The sequence below is a fragment of the Harpia harpyja genome, chromosome 4 (assembly GCF_026419915.1).
Source record: "Harpia harpyja isolate bHarHar1 chromosome 4, bHarHar1 primary haplotype, whole genome shotgun sequence".
In the NCBI taxonomy this organism is placed as follows: domain Eukaryota; kingdom Metazoa; phylum Chordata; class Aves; order Accipitriformes; family Accipitridae; genus Harpia; species Harpia harpyja.
The window spans coordinates 81055068-81071199 of record NC_068943.1 but is presented as its reverse complement, the minus strand read 5'-3'; the positions used below and the strand labels follow the sequence as shown (position 1 = coordinate 81071199).

General features: G+C 42.8%; 1 protein-coding gene across 1 annotated transcript in view; it reads right to left on the bottom strand.

The window, feature by feature from the left end:
• Positions 1-16132, bottom strand: part of MYO1D (myosin ID) — a 162772-nt gene that overhangs the window by 75761 nt on the left and 70879 nt on the right. The window contains exons 17-18 of the mRNA XM_052785020.1: positions 1577-1800; positions 284-428 (exon numbers count right to left, since the gene is read on the bottom strand). Of these exons, the coding sequence (XP_052640980.1) occupies positions 284-428; positions 1577-1800 (369 nt within the window). The remainder of the gene's footprint in view (positions 1-283; positions 429-1576; positions 1801-16132) is intronic.

Here is a 16132-nt window from a genome sequence, read left to right as displayed (position 1 = left end):
TTACATCGACTTCTTTCCTAGCTTTGGCCATTTGAAAAGCCAGCTGATGGCATTACTCATTATCTTTTAATGCTGCTTGTGATGCTCAAGCTATGCTTAGTATTCAGAAAAATCACTCCTAGTATAGTAGAAGTCAAAGACTCTGAAACTATATAAACCCATTTACACAGGAAACTTTAAAGTACTTCTCCCTCCCAAGACACCAACAGTCACTTTTTAAGATTTCCACCCTTTTAGCATTCTAAGCCCCAGCCATTGCATTGATGACTTCGCTTGTACTCACCAGTGCGATGTAATTCCCCTCCCATGCTCTTTGTAGGCCAATATCAGCTCTGTGACCCTTCAGCACTTCCATGGCAGCAACCTTGGCCCTCAGTTGAGGTAGGACTTCTGGTGGGACGCTCCGGATGAGTTCACCTGCTCTCCACCTGCCGCAAAACACCTGAATCAGTTCCAGTCTGTACCATACACTCTGAGGACTACTTCTGCCAGATCAACAACAAGGACACCCCTAGACTATAAACGTCAGAGTAAAAAGAAGTCCTTCCATTGCATTCATAAAGCTGGAAACGTCAGTTGTCACTTTAAAGTCACATATAATCTCTGACTCCCAACAGATTTGGCTGGTGTACTCCTCATCCCATACCCAGAAGTCAACTACTGGCACATCTGTTTGCAATAAAGTTTTTGCAAGCCCATTTTTTGGCTCATTTACAATATCATTCTTCTTTAATAGCTGAATATGGCCCTACAATTGAAACCTAACCAACTGTGACATGAAACAGGGCAGGGCAGACCATCCATTACTCCACACCATACTCCAGCCTTCAGCAGCAACACCAGGCCTCCAGGATTAATGCTATGAAAAGCCTTTCAGCAACTAAAATTTTGTAGTTATGATAATTGAGCTTATTCTGAAAGCAGGACTCTCTACCCAGATAGGCTGTGGATGGCTTTCAAGAGACAGCTGGGGAAAAAAAAAACAAGGCTAACTTGATCTAGTGCTGGTGGTAATCCCCCTTCAAGCAGATGGCTGGACTGGAGATCTCTAGAGGCCCCATCCAGCCAACATTTCTCTTGTTCAGCGATTTTCAGAAGTCATCATTTTTCAAATTGGAATCGTAACTACTTTGCCTACAACTTACCAGAGAAAAAAGTCACTAGCTTTTAGATATTAGGAGGTTGTAATAAAGGTATAAAACACCTCTTCTACACATAGAATATGGGTGAATAGCGGAACATTGCTTATTCTACTGCAGAAAAATACTGGCTTAGTATAAGAAGTCTTGAGGAAGTCGAGAAGATTCCTTTTCTCTTCCCCCTCATCTAACAGCAGCTGCTCTTTTCTTTTGAAGCCAACCAGAAAGGGGCCAAGGAAGGAAATACAATGTCCATCCTGACTAAATCTTTGAAACAGAATAATTATTTGCCTGGTCAAGGGTGCCAAAAGCCACTGACATCTTCAGCTATGATGTCCGGTTAATGTTCTTCAGTCCTTTTTCAACTTTTATGGAACAAGCAGTAGCTGTTCACTCCTCCAGGTTACACTGAAAAGACAAGAGGTTTTCTGTTGTACCTATGGTAAATGGTCTGGAGTGCCTCTTCAAATCGGCGCAGCACTTTTGGTGGAGTGGGCCACTGCACATGCTTGCCATAATCCTTCATTAGCCTCACATTGTGAAAGCGTCGGGCAACCTCATGGATGTAGGCCTTCACTTTGTAGCGGCGGTAATACTTGAGTATCGTGAGCGCGGCCTTTGTCCTTTTATAGCGAAGGCGAGCCAAAGTGCCCCTCCAAACCTAAGAGTCAGTGGAGAAATAGTTTTAGCAATAAAAAGCAGGATATTTTTCTCTTTCTGTACTCCTATACTGCTGAAATCCATAAATATATTAGTTTTATTTTGAAGGAAGTGATTTCTCTGTACTAATCAAATCCAATTAAAATATGACTGAAAAACCACTCTTGTTTACCAGTGTATCGAGAAACAATTTTAACTCTGATTAAATAAATATTGCTTTGAAAATAGTTTGGGGAATATCCATTCCGGCTGTGTGCCGAAAAGCAAGCAAATATGCAAAACAAATGATATCCTCCCAACTTGCCGGACGGAAGGCTAGCTCTGCCAGCTTTGCTGCGAGTCTTATTTGTGCCTGGAGAGCACCACAGGCAGAAAACACGCCATGTTCTGGACTTCTCCTTCTGACACCCCATGCAAAGAGGCACTCTGGGACTCGGTGCAAGAAGACTGCTTGCAGTGCTGACGTGACTGTACGTTGCTACCTTAACTCCTAACTTGAAGACCGCCTGCGCAACAAAGCATGGCAGCGCTCAGCCAGGCTGGGCAGGTTGTGCTGTTTGTATCCTGTAACCAGAGAAATGCATATTCACCTGAGTGCTCTCAAGCTGACATGCACGTCCCCAAGGGATTCGTCAACAGCTGTACTTTCCATCTAATATAATCCGCCAAGATGAAGATTGTATTTTTGTTTCCTTGTAGAATTAAACTGGAAGGATAATGAGCCTCCTGCATACAAAGAGTGCTTCGCTGCTCACTACGGGCCCTGCTGGAGAGTTTATTTCCCTCTTGAGAAACATCCCATAGCACCATTGATGCATATCAAGCCTTCTATTTACAGAAGAATTAATTAATTACCTGAGGCAATTTCCAACATGATATTTACTTTATGAAGCTGATGTCAAAGGTTCTCTTGACAGCTTTACTGATAACCCTGATATGCGGTTGACAAAAACTATATGTAGTAAGCAGTATAGCAGATGTGAGGGGCTGCTCTTCTCTATACACTCAAAATTCAGAGGAAATAGAGCCTTTGGGTCCCAAGCCCCTCAAAAGCAGAGGACTCTTCTTCCAACCTCTGTCAGAGCAACCCCTCCTCGCTCCCCTTTGGCCTCACTGTCCTTGCGTGGGATATCTCCTGTTCACAACAGCCACGACTCACGTGGCTCCAGCAGAGCCTGGGGAGCTGCTTGAGCACCCACCGCTTCACTGGTGTGTTTGATGCTCCGTAAAGCACATTTACGTTCTAACACGCCAGAACAGAGTCAAGACCCTACACAACACTGCCCAAACATCCGAGGTAAGGCTGAGCCAATCCATTCCTCAACCTGTATTTTATCATGTCCAAATGACTGTAAGCCTACAACCTCCAACATTTTATTCCAAGATAGAAACCAGTCATTGAAACACTATGAAATCACCCTAAACCCTATGCCATTCTGTGGATCATTTACCATGGTGAAAGCCAAACTGCAGCTGCTAAGTCCCATACAGCTGAGAAGCAGACAGAGCCCAGCTTACTCCTATACTGTACGTTGTATATTGGCGGTAGGAAGAGGAGGAAATGATTCTGGACAGCAAAGTGTAGGAAAATGAAGTAAAGCAAGCAACTAGGTGAACAACTGAACACATGCAAGGTGACTGAAGGCAACGTCCTCCTTATCAGACCCCAGCCCCTGCCAGAAGCCACTCTCCTAAGGAGGGTGTGGGAATAGAGACTATTTCAGCAGTTGAAGGGGAGACCTGGGGAAGTGAGGCAGGACACAGGACAGCGAAGGGAAAGGTAAGAGCAGGAAGCACAAAAAGCAGTCTCTGTAGCCACAGCAGAAAATCAGCACTGCTGTATGACCTGACAAACAAAACCAGCAGGAAGAGAAAGCGTGGGTTAAACAGTGAACAGTGAACTGGTACTGAAAATCTCAACGCTGCATGCATATAAAATAATGTATAACACTTTCCTTATTTATTCTTTGAAATCATTAGACAGATTGAGGGAAAGCAGCATCCTCTGCATCACATATGCTGTTCTTAGTAGTCGCTTTTAGCACACTCAGTTATAATTGTAGTTTTAGTTCTATGTAACCTGCATATCACAAAGAGATACAAGAACATTGCCATATAAAGGGCATCAGAGCTCCTGAGAACCTCAGGGCTTCCTGAAGCCCCAAGCTAAAACCAACTTGCACGGGGCATGGGTTTCACCCAAAGTGTGTAAGGCTGATTTAAACCTCTCATTTTCATGTCTGAGGGCATATCAGGTTCAGAAACTGTATGAATTTAACAGAATCAGCAACTAGGATAAAATAATTGAGCATCTAAAGAGTACTGAAGTAATTTGTGCCCTTTTTCAAAGAAAAGTGAAGAAGACTTGGATTGCTCGAGACATTTAAACGTAGACTGAAGTGTCACAAAATGTACCTGCAAGGAATGTATGGACAGTAAACAAGACAAACTAGGTAAAATCCTACTGCCAACTTCTCATTTTTTAATTTAGTAAGAATAGAAATGAGGAACAAAGGGTTCCAAGTCACAGCTAAACAGCCTTCTGAATGTTATAAAGGATCCCAAGAAAAGAACACGCACGGTAAATTTGTGTAAGCTGCTAAAGACTTTGCAGAGCTTCACTTCTGTCAAGTTTTTCCCAAAAACATTTTGAATTGTTTTTAGATACAGAACAAGGTCTTGATTTTGCTTCCTTGTGCTTGAAGTAGGCACGCTCTTGAGGGAAGTCTCTTGCTGTGGTTATTTTTTACACCAGTCAGACATCCGTGGAACAAAGGCGCTGTAACAGATTGCCCCAATGTTGTATCAGCTGCATCGCTGCAGAAATTGGCTTCACAGCAAGAAGTGTCACAATTGCTACAAACACTAGCCTTCCAAATCCAATTATCCAGCTGAGGCATGCCCCTTGGCTACACACAAGCAGTAAACTATTAATGAAAAGCATGTCCTCAAATCAAGTTGTCATAACTGGATAACCTCCCTCCTAGTAAGGGCCTTCCTAATAGCCACAATGGCAGTGCCTCCCAAAAGTAAGGAGAAAGCCAAGGATAAGAACAAACTTCTTCCAGGGAATGGGGTACAACTATTTTTTAAATTAATTGTTTTTCTGGCTTGGTGTTTTTCTTTTCAACCACAGGGCTCATTTCTGCTTAAAGCAGTCCATCAATAATGTTGAACTGCCAAGGCAAGCTGACTACCTGATGGTCTAGCAGACTCTTCCAGAAACACGGACTGTTCAAACCTACAAACAAGAGGAGGCTGTCAAAGCAACAAACTCCTTGTTCAGCAGCCACTTTGAGTACTCTGCATTGTGTAGTTGTGAGCAATGGGTCAGAACCATACACAAGACAAATGAGGATGCTGGAGTGTTTCCTACGAACAGGCACCTTTCTCAGGCTTGAATATTGGGAGAGCAGCAGGTCTCTCAATGTACCTTTACAATTCTTCCCCCCACCTCCAGTTCATAACTCAAGAACATCAAGCACTGTAAAATGAAATTAAAGATCAAATTTCCAGAGCTAAGTTTATCATGGCATTTAACAGATTCTCACATTGCAAAAGCTACTTTTCTGTTACATGCTAGAGGACAATGGTAGAGCCAAGGCCAAACATGGAGGACCTGCATGCCAAAAACCCAACAGAAAGATCTGTGCATTCAGGATTCTACTTCTTTCTTGTGGCCCTCTGTACCCAAGATAATGTCCAAGTCATTTTCATATATAGTTCAGAAAGGATTCAACAGCTCCCATGCATCACTGTTCTGAAACTTGACAACCAGTGAGCAGCTTTCAGCTTGAACTTAAATCAAAACTACACACCAGCAAGCTGGTAGTTTCAGCACTTGCATTTAGCAAATCTTGCAAGGACAGGGTAAACAGGCCTGAGAATCACAGCGCCCTGTATCATTCCTCCCACAGGCAAGAATAAAGCGATACTTCCTTTGCCACCTTTCTGTGACTTTCACTTCTGGTTAACCTGGCTTCCCATAGAAATGAGACTAAAGATAACCTTGTCCCCATCTGACCTCCTGAGATTGCTGCGATATCTTCTGAACCTCTAGCTAGCTTCAACCAAATCTGACAGAGGAACAGAAGACTCAAAGAGGCAAGTCCATATATCTTTCAGGAAAAATCAACAGCAGAGTAGAGCAAGCCTCAAATTAGAGTGACATTGCTGGAAATGCTTCAGAATGAGCTCAAGAGCCATCTGCCTTCTTTGATGTCCAAATCCCAACCAGCACACATGAAGCTCCTACCTAGGCACAGCCGCACCAGACTGCATGCCAAGCCAAACAGGTAGAGGATACCAGAAGGATCTGGTAGTATTCCAGGGGGATGAGAAGGTGGAGATGTGTGGACACAAGGGAAGGAGTGGAGGATATGATGAAGATTGGAGAGTACTGGCAGTGAAGTGGTCACAAGAAGAAAACTGATTGTCATCACTGTGGGGTGTCAGCAGTGTACGACAAACCCATAGGAAGCCAGGCTTACAGAAAACCTTGTTTGATGACAATTTTCAAAGTGACATACTGAAGAGCAGACTCCAAAGCAATCAATTTTGTCACCAATTAATGCAGTGCCTAGTGACCAAGCAAGAGCAAGAGACATCGTGCAGGACACACTATGGAACAGATTGTCCTTTACAAGAAGAGCTGCCCAAGGAGATAAGGCAGGGCAGGGTGTAGGAAGGGGAATAACCAGCAGCATGTGTTGGCTCCACAATGTGTGTATGCACAGGAGGGGACCGTGAGTAAATTAAGGACTCAAGAGCAGAGATGTATAACTATGGTTATGTTGAAAATGGAAAGAAAAGGAGGCTTTAGGCTTTTTAAAAACAAACAAACAAACAAGCAAGCAAACAACAAACCAAACCAACAACATTCATCCCCATCCAGTCCCCACCCATGGTTTCTCCTCATCTCTTTCAATACCTCTGCCTTCTCCTCTATGCTTTGTCCTCCTAAAGGTCGGGTGAAGAAAAACTAAGGGCAAGTGAAATTATGACTAAAGGGCTAGGAGGATGGATGGAGAGAAGGGAAAAGGTTGGAAAACGAAGTCTGAACAACACAAGAAATTCGGTCAAAACTCCTGAACATTACAAAGAGTATTTATTTCTATGGCTGCTTCCAGTGAACAAGAGTTCCTTGCTGTTTGCTTTACGACAGTCCCTTTTACTGCTTCAGTTATGCCCACTGAGATGGAAGTGACCACTGGGACCACGAAAAGCTCCAGACCAAGAGAAATCCTCCTGCACAGCTCTGGGTGCTCGGTGATCCCATCGGTGGTCCCCCTCCTCCCAGTGTGGCAGGTGCTTTGGTAGCTTCTGAAACTGGGACTTGCACAAAAAGAAATAGAGCATTCATCCAAACCAAGAGTCACATCTTATCTTATGGGAAGTACTGAAATATTTTATGAAGCATGTTTAATTCACATGTTTTCTGATTAAAATTTAATAACTTAAAATTCAAATGAATGGAAAAGAAGATCTGGACGTGCCTTTAGAATCTGCTTAAAAACCTCAGTGAGCTTCTAAGCAAAGTTTCTAAGATTAAAGAAACCTAACACAGATCAAGTCCATCACCTTAGCAGAATATAAATCCTATATACCAATCTATACATTATAGGCTTGTTTGCAGACTGCAGTCTACTTCCAAGCTCAGAATTTCCCATTAAAAAAGGCGGGGGGGGGGGGGGGGGGGGGGGGGAGGAAGAAAGAAAGGAAAACAATGAAACGGCCCCTGCAGAGCACAGGGAAAATCAGCGGACCAGGCAGGGTGGGCCCAAAGTGCCGAGACTGCCTCGCCTGCAGGTCTTCTATGGAAAAAGGGATAATCTAGATTTGACCTAGATGCTGCTATCTCTGCGAATGTAGAAGAAAACCCACACAGCACGCAATCTAAACATATGAGCAAGCAAACAAATGCCCAGAATTCAGCAAACAAACTGAGCTTGTCTAAATTAAACACCAGTGTTATATTTTTTGAGCAGTTCTGCAACTAACTAAACCTTGGAAAATTATTTCATGCTTGCCGTATGTAATACAGCACACCTCCTCCCACTAGGCCTCCTTCGCACTAGTCTGAACTGTTTCGTGATCAATATTTCATGCTGCCCTAGCACAAGCTGCCCTCCAGGCATCCAAACTGAAAAGAATAAAACAAAACCTAGCTAGAAATTCACACAGGCATGAACCTTCCTGCACAGCTTTAAAGGATCTCAAACAGTAAAGGTTATTAAATATTTAAGTCCACAGTGCAGTGCAGAAGCTGCATGCAGTTCTGCCACAGGGTCCTCCGAGGCACTGCAGTTAGAATAAATGCTCAAATCTGAAGCTTTAATTATACTATTCCTGATTGCTTTTGAAAGGGGTCACCTCCTTGCAGAGCACAGATATGATGGAGGAGCTAATATTCACACGCAGCACCCACTGGGTACTTGCACGCACCACAATTTGTGATCTGCAGTTTCCCAATTCAAGTAAATTCAGATCCCATAGAAGGTTTGAGGCAAATGGTTTTAAATCAAAGCCTCTCCATTCTAATAGATCACATTACAGAGCATATAAGCAGTGAGTGGGAAGAGCTGCTTAATTTACTAAATGACATTTTCTCTTTTCACATGAGTCAGCTGAACGTTGTTCATTCTATCACTCTGCTTAATAGAAACAATATTCCACAAGCTAGGAAAGAGAGAAGGGTCCCACTCGGAGATTAATTAGATCATATTAACAAGACCATGTCCAAGAATAAACATAAAAATTATCAAAGGAACAGTGGTTGTAAGCAAGTTGCACACGTGAGACTCATGCACGTACACATGATGTGCTGGATGCAGAACCCTAACCGAGCTGGTCTGGGCTTCTCCTGCAGCTTGTTCTGCTGCTCAGCAACGGCTGCAGCAAATGTCATGCTGCTGCACCCGTCTTCCTTCGAGGCCAAGTCTGAGCTGCTGCTGCATTTCAGCCTGAACGCCTCAAGAAAGCTCTTTGCCATCCTACTCTTAAGGAGTTGTTAGGTCCATTTGGTGCCCTTAGCAGTGCCCCACTGTCCTGACAAAGGACATCCCATTACTCCATCCTGGTTGCACTCTACAGAATTTCCTGCCTCTGACAACGACCAGGGAAGGAAGATGTTGGGAGAAAGGAGATAACTTTATATGAACAGATGAAGAGAACTGCCAAAGCTCCTGTATTAGGGAAGTAGAGAAGTTTGCAATCACCAGAACAAGGTTGCTGCCATTAGAAGGCAGGAACCTTCTCTCATCCCATGAAAATGCAAGGTAGAGTTTTTCATGATGAAGATATCAAAATACAAGTTACTTCATGATTTTCAATGTTTATTGCTAGTAAAGACTGCAAGGACAACCAGAAGCACAGAACAACCTCCAAACATGGAGAAGTTAAATACGCTAGGACACTTCTCTGTGGGAAGAGAGGACTGAGAGGGGATAGGACAGACGTCCACAGAGCCCTGAGTGAAGTCCTGCCTTGTCAGTACAGGAATGAGTGGGTATCAAGTGAAGCTGGCAGATGCCAGGACACAAACAAAGCAAGATCTCTCCATGCAGTGGTTAGGTGAGCTTGCCAAAGAAGGCTACAAAACCTAAAAGCTGGTGGCACATGTTTGAGGAGAAGTTCAGGGAAGAGAAATCCAGCAGGTGTTATTGAATAAAAAAACCCATGTCCAGCGCACATCATCCCAAGTCCAATGTCTGAAGGGACTGGGAAAGTATTAAGGAGAGGTATGATGCACACTTGCCCTGCTGCTGTCCTCCCGAGGCATCTCTTGGAGACACGACCACGGTCCCGATGGACCTTCGGTCTGATGCAGCACAGCAGCTGCTACAGTTTAAAACCTACGTCTGTTTAGTGAAGTGGCTGAGGATTAAGCTCCACCTACGTTTCTGAAGTTGTGACAGCACTGTTTTGTTAACAAGACTTTCTAGAACAAAGCAGATATAGGGAAAAGAGAGTCATGCAAAGACCTGTAATATGTTACTTACCTTTGTCTAAAGGACACGAACACCACTAAAACATGCATTTCTGCTAGGGAGGGCAGTTTTAATCATGGTTGGGAAAAAAAATAATCCAGAAATATTTCAGCAAACACAGATCAGTCACTATACGCTTATTTTTGCCCAAAAGCCCCATAACCAGTGTAAGTAGCTCGCTACCCATCCCCATGAAAGAGTGGGAAAGCCCCTCAAAGGGACTGTGATTTACACTGCAGTGCTCTGTTGGTAAAGAAGATACGCACAGAAATTGTCTGTGCATCTCTACCTTATTATAGGCACAGGTCACGTGATCCTGGTATTTTTTACTATCACGTTAAATTAAGATCTTTCCTAAGTTAAGGTTGCTGAATGCTATTTGTGCTTGCTTGTACTTTAATTTACACCATACTGGCAGTATTTTTACAGTTCGAACAAGCCTTAAAGACACCTTGAGGTGCAGCAGATCAGGCACAACAAAAAATAATTCCCTTTCATGAAAACAACAAGGAAGCATCAGTAGCAATGGTTGCAGAATCTGGTCTTCCCAATTTGTCTGTGATACACATGAATAAGCATGAAAAAAATCCCCACCCAAAACCATGAAAGGAGAGTTAGAACCTAAATACTCAATTTACAAGATCAGAACTACAAAAAGTTTGCTTAACAAACAAGGGACTGCAGAGATGTCTGCTGAAAGAAGCCTGTTCAAGAGGGGGAAAAAAGCCACATTTGAGACTGGGATTTCCAGAGGCACATGGGGACACAGCATTCCACAATTCCTCTGATCCGTTACAGAAATCAATTTAGATTCTTTTTAAAGTCCTTCCGACACATTCTGCAAACTGAAATCAAGTAAAGCAAAACCTGAACAAGCAGGTTGGAGCAAGCAATGGGCAGCATTAACACCTAACTGCAGGCTCTGCAGCTGGCTTTGCAGTCATAATTTATGAGAATTTACAAGCAGTGCTGCAAGAAGCAGAAGATCAAGATGAAGCGTTTACAGAATCAGGCAGTTACCTGCTCTGCCACGGCTGCCGGGCACTTTGCTTCTGACTGGGCTTATTGAAGTCGTTCATGCACTCACCAAAGCACAAACATATTCTCTGTGATGCTGGCAACAGGCTTAGGGAAGAATTTGAGTTGGTTCTTTTTGTTAATGTTTTGCCCCACATGCATGGGAGTTAACAAACCAAGTTTTAAGGTGACTCTAACAGCCATGAAGCTCAAGGTCTCAAAGCTGAGATCCTCAAATAGGCAGTTGCTCCATCATCCAGCTCGGCTGTATTTTTAAACAGTGATGCACACACATGGTATCCTCTCTCCTCCTCCCTTGCTCAAGAATAGATGGATATTTATATTTATTTAGACTAAAGCATATTTTCACAATATTTCCTAGGAGAGGAAAAAGATAATAACCAAGTATCCAGGTGCCCCATTGAACTGCTGCTGAAAGGGTAGGATCCATTTCATCCCTTTTTGCTTTCTCCCATGGCCATGTCCCTGAGTCCCCTTTTTACCAGCAAGAATGTTGATCTGAAGGAAGGTGAGCTGGTTGTGGAGCTAAACTTGCAGAAAATAGCTTCTTTTCTTTTTTTTTTTTTTTTTTTTTTTTTTTTTTTGGTAGTAGGTAGGCTGGTTTGGGGTTTTTTGGGGGGGTGGGTTTAGGGGTTTTTTTGTTTGCTTTTTTGAGTTTGAGATGCCTCAATGCATTCACACTAGAAGCAGACAAGTGATGTTACTAGCACAAGCAGCATGGGCAAAGCAGTCAGATCAGTCTGCTAAGAAATCAGCTTGGCCACACCGGCAAGTGGCACTGTCAACACAGCAGATACATCCAATTCTTCATTTCACTTGGTCCTTCACAGCACCCACATGCTGCTCCTTTGGAAGGAGCTACAGCATCTCCTTTCACAGCTTCTCCCTGCCAAAGCCTCTCAAGATCAAAGCCTCAGTTCACAGTACAAATCCACATATAATTATATACCTATTTCCACTTATATTATATTCAAAACTTCACGAACACATTCCCTCAAGATGGTAAATGCCTTGAGTCTGGATGGCAAATGCATTGCATCACCTTTTATTTGGGTCACTGAACCAAAGCCCTCATCAGATTACTACCGCCCGTCCATAATCTGACATGAAAACGCCTTCTTTGTCAGAGTGAAAGCTTCCCTTTGTGGTTAATGCTTCCCAGCGCACCATGCTTCAAGGACTCATGGGGCTGGAGAAGAAAGGGAAGGTGAAACATTAAATTATGACAAGTCAGCCATGGTTCTCTTTTTCTGCTCTTCCCCGCCGGGGTTGGAGGAACGTTGCCATGGTGATTGCAGCTGCGGGGCTGCGAGCGACAGCTCTCCCGAGAGCATCCTCTGCAAACCCCAGCGCCCGCGGCGAACGGCACGCTGCCGGAGGACGGGCACGGAGGGGCCGCTGGGCCATGCCACGAGGATGCGTTAGGATACCCACGGCAGGGACCGGGGCCAGCGGTGCCTGCTTCCAGCTGCACTGACCACCTGGGCTTGGAGGGCTTCTGCGCACAAGGATTTCTGTCCGAGGAGGTGCTGGGCTGCAACGCAAGGACAATTCTTGCTTCCTCTGCATTAGGCAGTAAAGATTTAGTGAAGTGATTACCATATGCAGCTGTACTGGTCTGATAAAATTACACTGAAATAGTGCACTAAATTATATTGACAAGATACATCATCTTTGCATGCCGCACGTGCCGGCTGGCTGGGCTTTTTTTCTTGAACAAAGCACTATTCTGCAAAGCTAATGAGTATGTGGGAACGTTTCCAAGGGCAGAAAAAGCAACGGAGTTTTATGGCAGCTTTTTTTAATTTTGTTTTTTATTTTTATTATTAACATTAGAGCTGCTCCATTTGCATTCATGAAGACAATCATATAGATGGCAAGACCACAGGTATAGTAAATAAACTCAAATGCACCACATAAAAAGAAGTGACGTTCTCTGCTGGTGCTTCTAAAATGACCAGTCGAGTTGACTCTGACAGCGATGTCTCCACTGCCATATGGGTTTTCTAATACCGGACACAGCTCTCGCTTGCTAAATTATCCCGGAGCCAGCAAGTTGCCACAGTTAAATCACATCACATCTGCTTACTGACTTTGTTTGGTCTGAAGTAAAATTACAGCCTGGAACCTCACTAACAATTTATCACAGAAGACAAAGGAGCATTGAAGATAAATCTAAAGGAGAAGACATCCAGGAGATGTGGAACAAAAGAAAGTAAAATTATCTACTTAAACTGGAAGTCAGTTCTAATTCAATTTAACCAAACTCATAAGCAGCAAATTCTTATCAACATTAAACAAAGGAACCAGCATTATTTTGAGGGTTAAGTGTTACGCACATGATGAAGCTCTTAAGATAATTACTGAATCTCTTTTTGAAAGTCTTGTGATTTGTACGAGAGCAATAAACCACATAATATATATCATTAGAAATGAAGATGTACATTTAAAACTACCAAGAAACAGAACTGCTAAATGCAGATTCTTCTTTCATTTAAAATCATTCCTGTGCAAAGAAAAATGTTATTGGACCCCAGCCTGTGATCGGCTGCTTTTAAGGCTACGCCTTACATTTTCCCTCAGTTTTTATCACACAAATGCCTATTGTCACAACAACACATTTTATCTCCAGTTGTCTTTTCCTTTTCCTAAATTCAAATTTGAGGAACTCCAATGCAACAGAAGGCTCAATTATTTTAAAAAAATCAAGTTAATCTCTCTCTTTCCTTTTCAATGTAATCACAGTTTGCCTTACTCAGCCTTCGATGCTTACAGGCAAAACTAAAGTAAGGAAAAAGGAGCAAGAATTAAATTTTCATATGAGTTTTTAATAAACAATTGAAAGCAAGTTGAGAACAGATATTAAGATACAGGCAAAGCTGCCTTGATGTTTTCAGAGCATAGAGAAGGCCTCTTCAGATCCTTACTCTGATTTTATTTTTTATTGTGTTGATTGTTCCTTTTTCAGCGCTGCCAGTCTCCAACTGCCCCATCTACTGGCAGCAGAACACAGCTGGTGCATGAACACAGGAGTGATCTGATACAGAGCTGAGAATGAGATCTAACAGTAAAACAAGAGAAATACAGAAAATGGAAGAAAAATTCAAGCATTTTTCCAGACAGATTTAACACCGTAGAAGGTATCTAATTACATACCTATAGACCTCAACCCAACACCTGCTCTTTTGTTGACAAGCTGTTTAGTAAGCATTTACTGATTCATCAGTGTTTCTTGTCTTTAGTTGCAAGTTCCAGGACTCTAAAGAGCTCCTCTCCATCACTTTGCAAGCATTTTAGAGCTTGGTTGAAGAACATTCAGTAAGTATAAACAGAGACACAGGTGAACCACAGCGGCATTAAGCTACAGAAAAGGAGCTCTGGCCATCCAGTTTTCTTCAAAGTCTTCAGTACCTTGAGCACTTGAGAAGGAGCTTGTCTTTTCCTCACAAATCTTTTAGTAGGTAAATTAGAATCTCACTAGAGATTTCTCAGAGGGAAATAACAAAAAGATGACTCCACCTGTCCTATTTCAATACTTTGTGCAGAACAGAAAGATGCCTCCATGTAGACTTATATTAGTCCCTCTCGACTCCAGGGAGAGGAAAAAAATAGGGGAGGGAGGTTTGTGAAACCATAGGACAACTTGCACTGGCAATTTAACTTTTGTCACTTTTGCTGATTGCTGCAACAAGAGAAACCCCAAAAGCACTGCAGTTATTCTATATATAATCCAGCATGCCCGATGCCACACAAAATCACTGTAGCAAAATCCCTCACAGAGCCAGAGAGTTGATCCATTATTCCTCACCAGGTACTTACCTTCTAGAGGCAAAAAAATCTTTAGCCCTGCTCTCCTCCAAGGTCGCTGAGCCCAGTCCAGATCACATCCCAGACTACATAATTCTGAAGTTTCCATCTAAAGGAAAGGCCAGCAAACTCACAAAAACTGACACGTTGCTGTCAAAATTGTGCCTCACGCTGCTCAGTGGATTTTGTCTGAAGGAGGAGCTTCAGTGCTCACCTTGCAGTGAGACATCATCTGTTTCCACAGCACAGACAGGCTGGGTCTTTTAAATTAGTCTTCAGTAACTGCACCTTTCAAAAAAGGTCACCTCTCAAGTCCTCAGACATTTAATATGAAAACTGGGGTCACCTGGGAGCAGGTGTCCCCCCTGCAGCTTTATTCAACAAGGAACTCATTAGCTTGCCTCATACCACTATGGGAAGAAAGAGACTCCAGATTAATGGCATGACCAACATGTTTAGAAAAGTGGCTGCAGACAGGGGAACTCCTCCCAAGAAACCAGAGCGAGCACAGTGGAAGTGCAACTAATAATCCAGAAAAACCTGACAGAGTTGTATGAGACGGGGGCCACAGATTACCCCCATTTCACTCCAAAAAAATAAGCCAGAATAAGCTTTTGGAAAAGTACGCTGCCATTTCCAGGGAAGAGACCTGGAAGAAGATGACAGGTAGTCCAAGCAAGCTGTTGTGAAGCTCATCAGCAGGGCAAGCAGAACACTGCTAAAAAAAGGAAAGAAAACACTGAACCACAAAGCTCAGAAACAGGCAGGTCCTGCATCCTTTAAGCAGCCTGAGCTTTGCATTTCCAGAAAAACTAATCACATACATATATACAAAACTTACAAAAATTCCTTACTAAAGATAAACCACACAATCTGGCACAACAAATACCAACAGAAATGCAACCCTGGACTTGACACTTTCTCCTTCCATACTGGTCAAATTGTTTTGCTTTCCAGAAAGGGAATCAGATCGAATGCATTGTAAACACAAGAAATGTGAGTGTTTCACAAAAGTATTAAAGCTTGCAGTGGATAACTTTTCTTCCAGGTTCTTACTCTTCACCAAAAGCAATTCAGTCCATCAGGTTTAAAAAGTTTGTGCAAACTTATGTTAACTGCATAGCTTTAGAGCAAGCTTTTTCTCTGTGAAGTTTTTATACCCATCTGTCAGCAGTTTCTATTTCTGATGGGCAAAAAGGGTTTCAGGAGTTCTGTTGTTTCCCAAGTTCCAAGAATGACAAAGAAAAAACATATTTTAAGAAATACATTTCTAAAAATCTTGACCTAGTCAACAATTCCTGTTAGTTAGGACAAAGTCAGTTCCACCATTTCTGCGGCACTGAAAGTCAGAAGTTGTTGCTCTTTGCTAGACAGATCACACTCATACAGAACACAGTTTTCAGCAAGTACTAAAACCAGCTCTTGTATTTTTTCCCCTCCGGTGTACACTGCTTTTGAGGTTATAAAACCAGCTTCTATTGTGGTGTTGTGGCCCCAAAA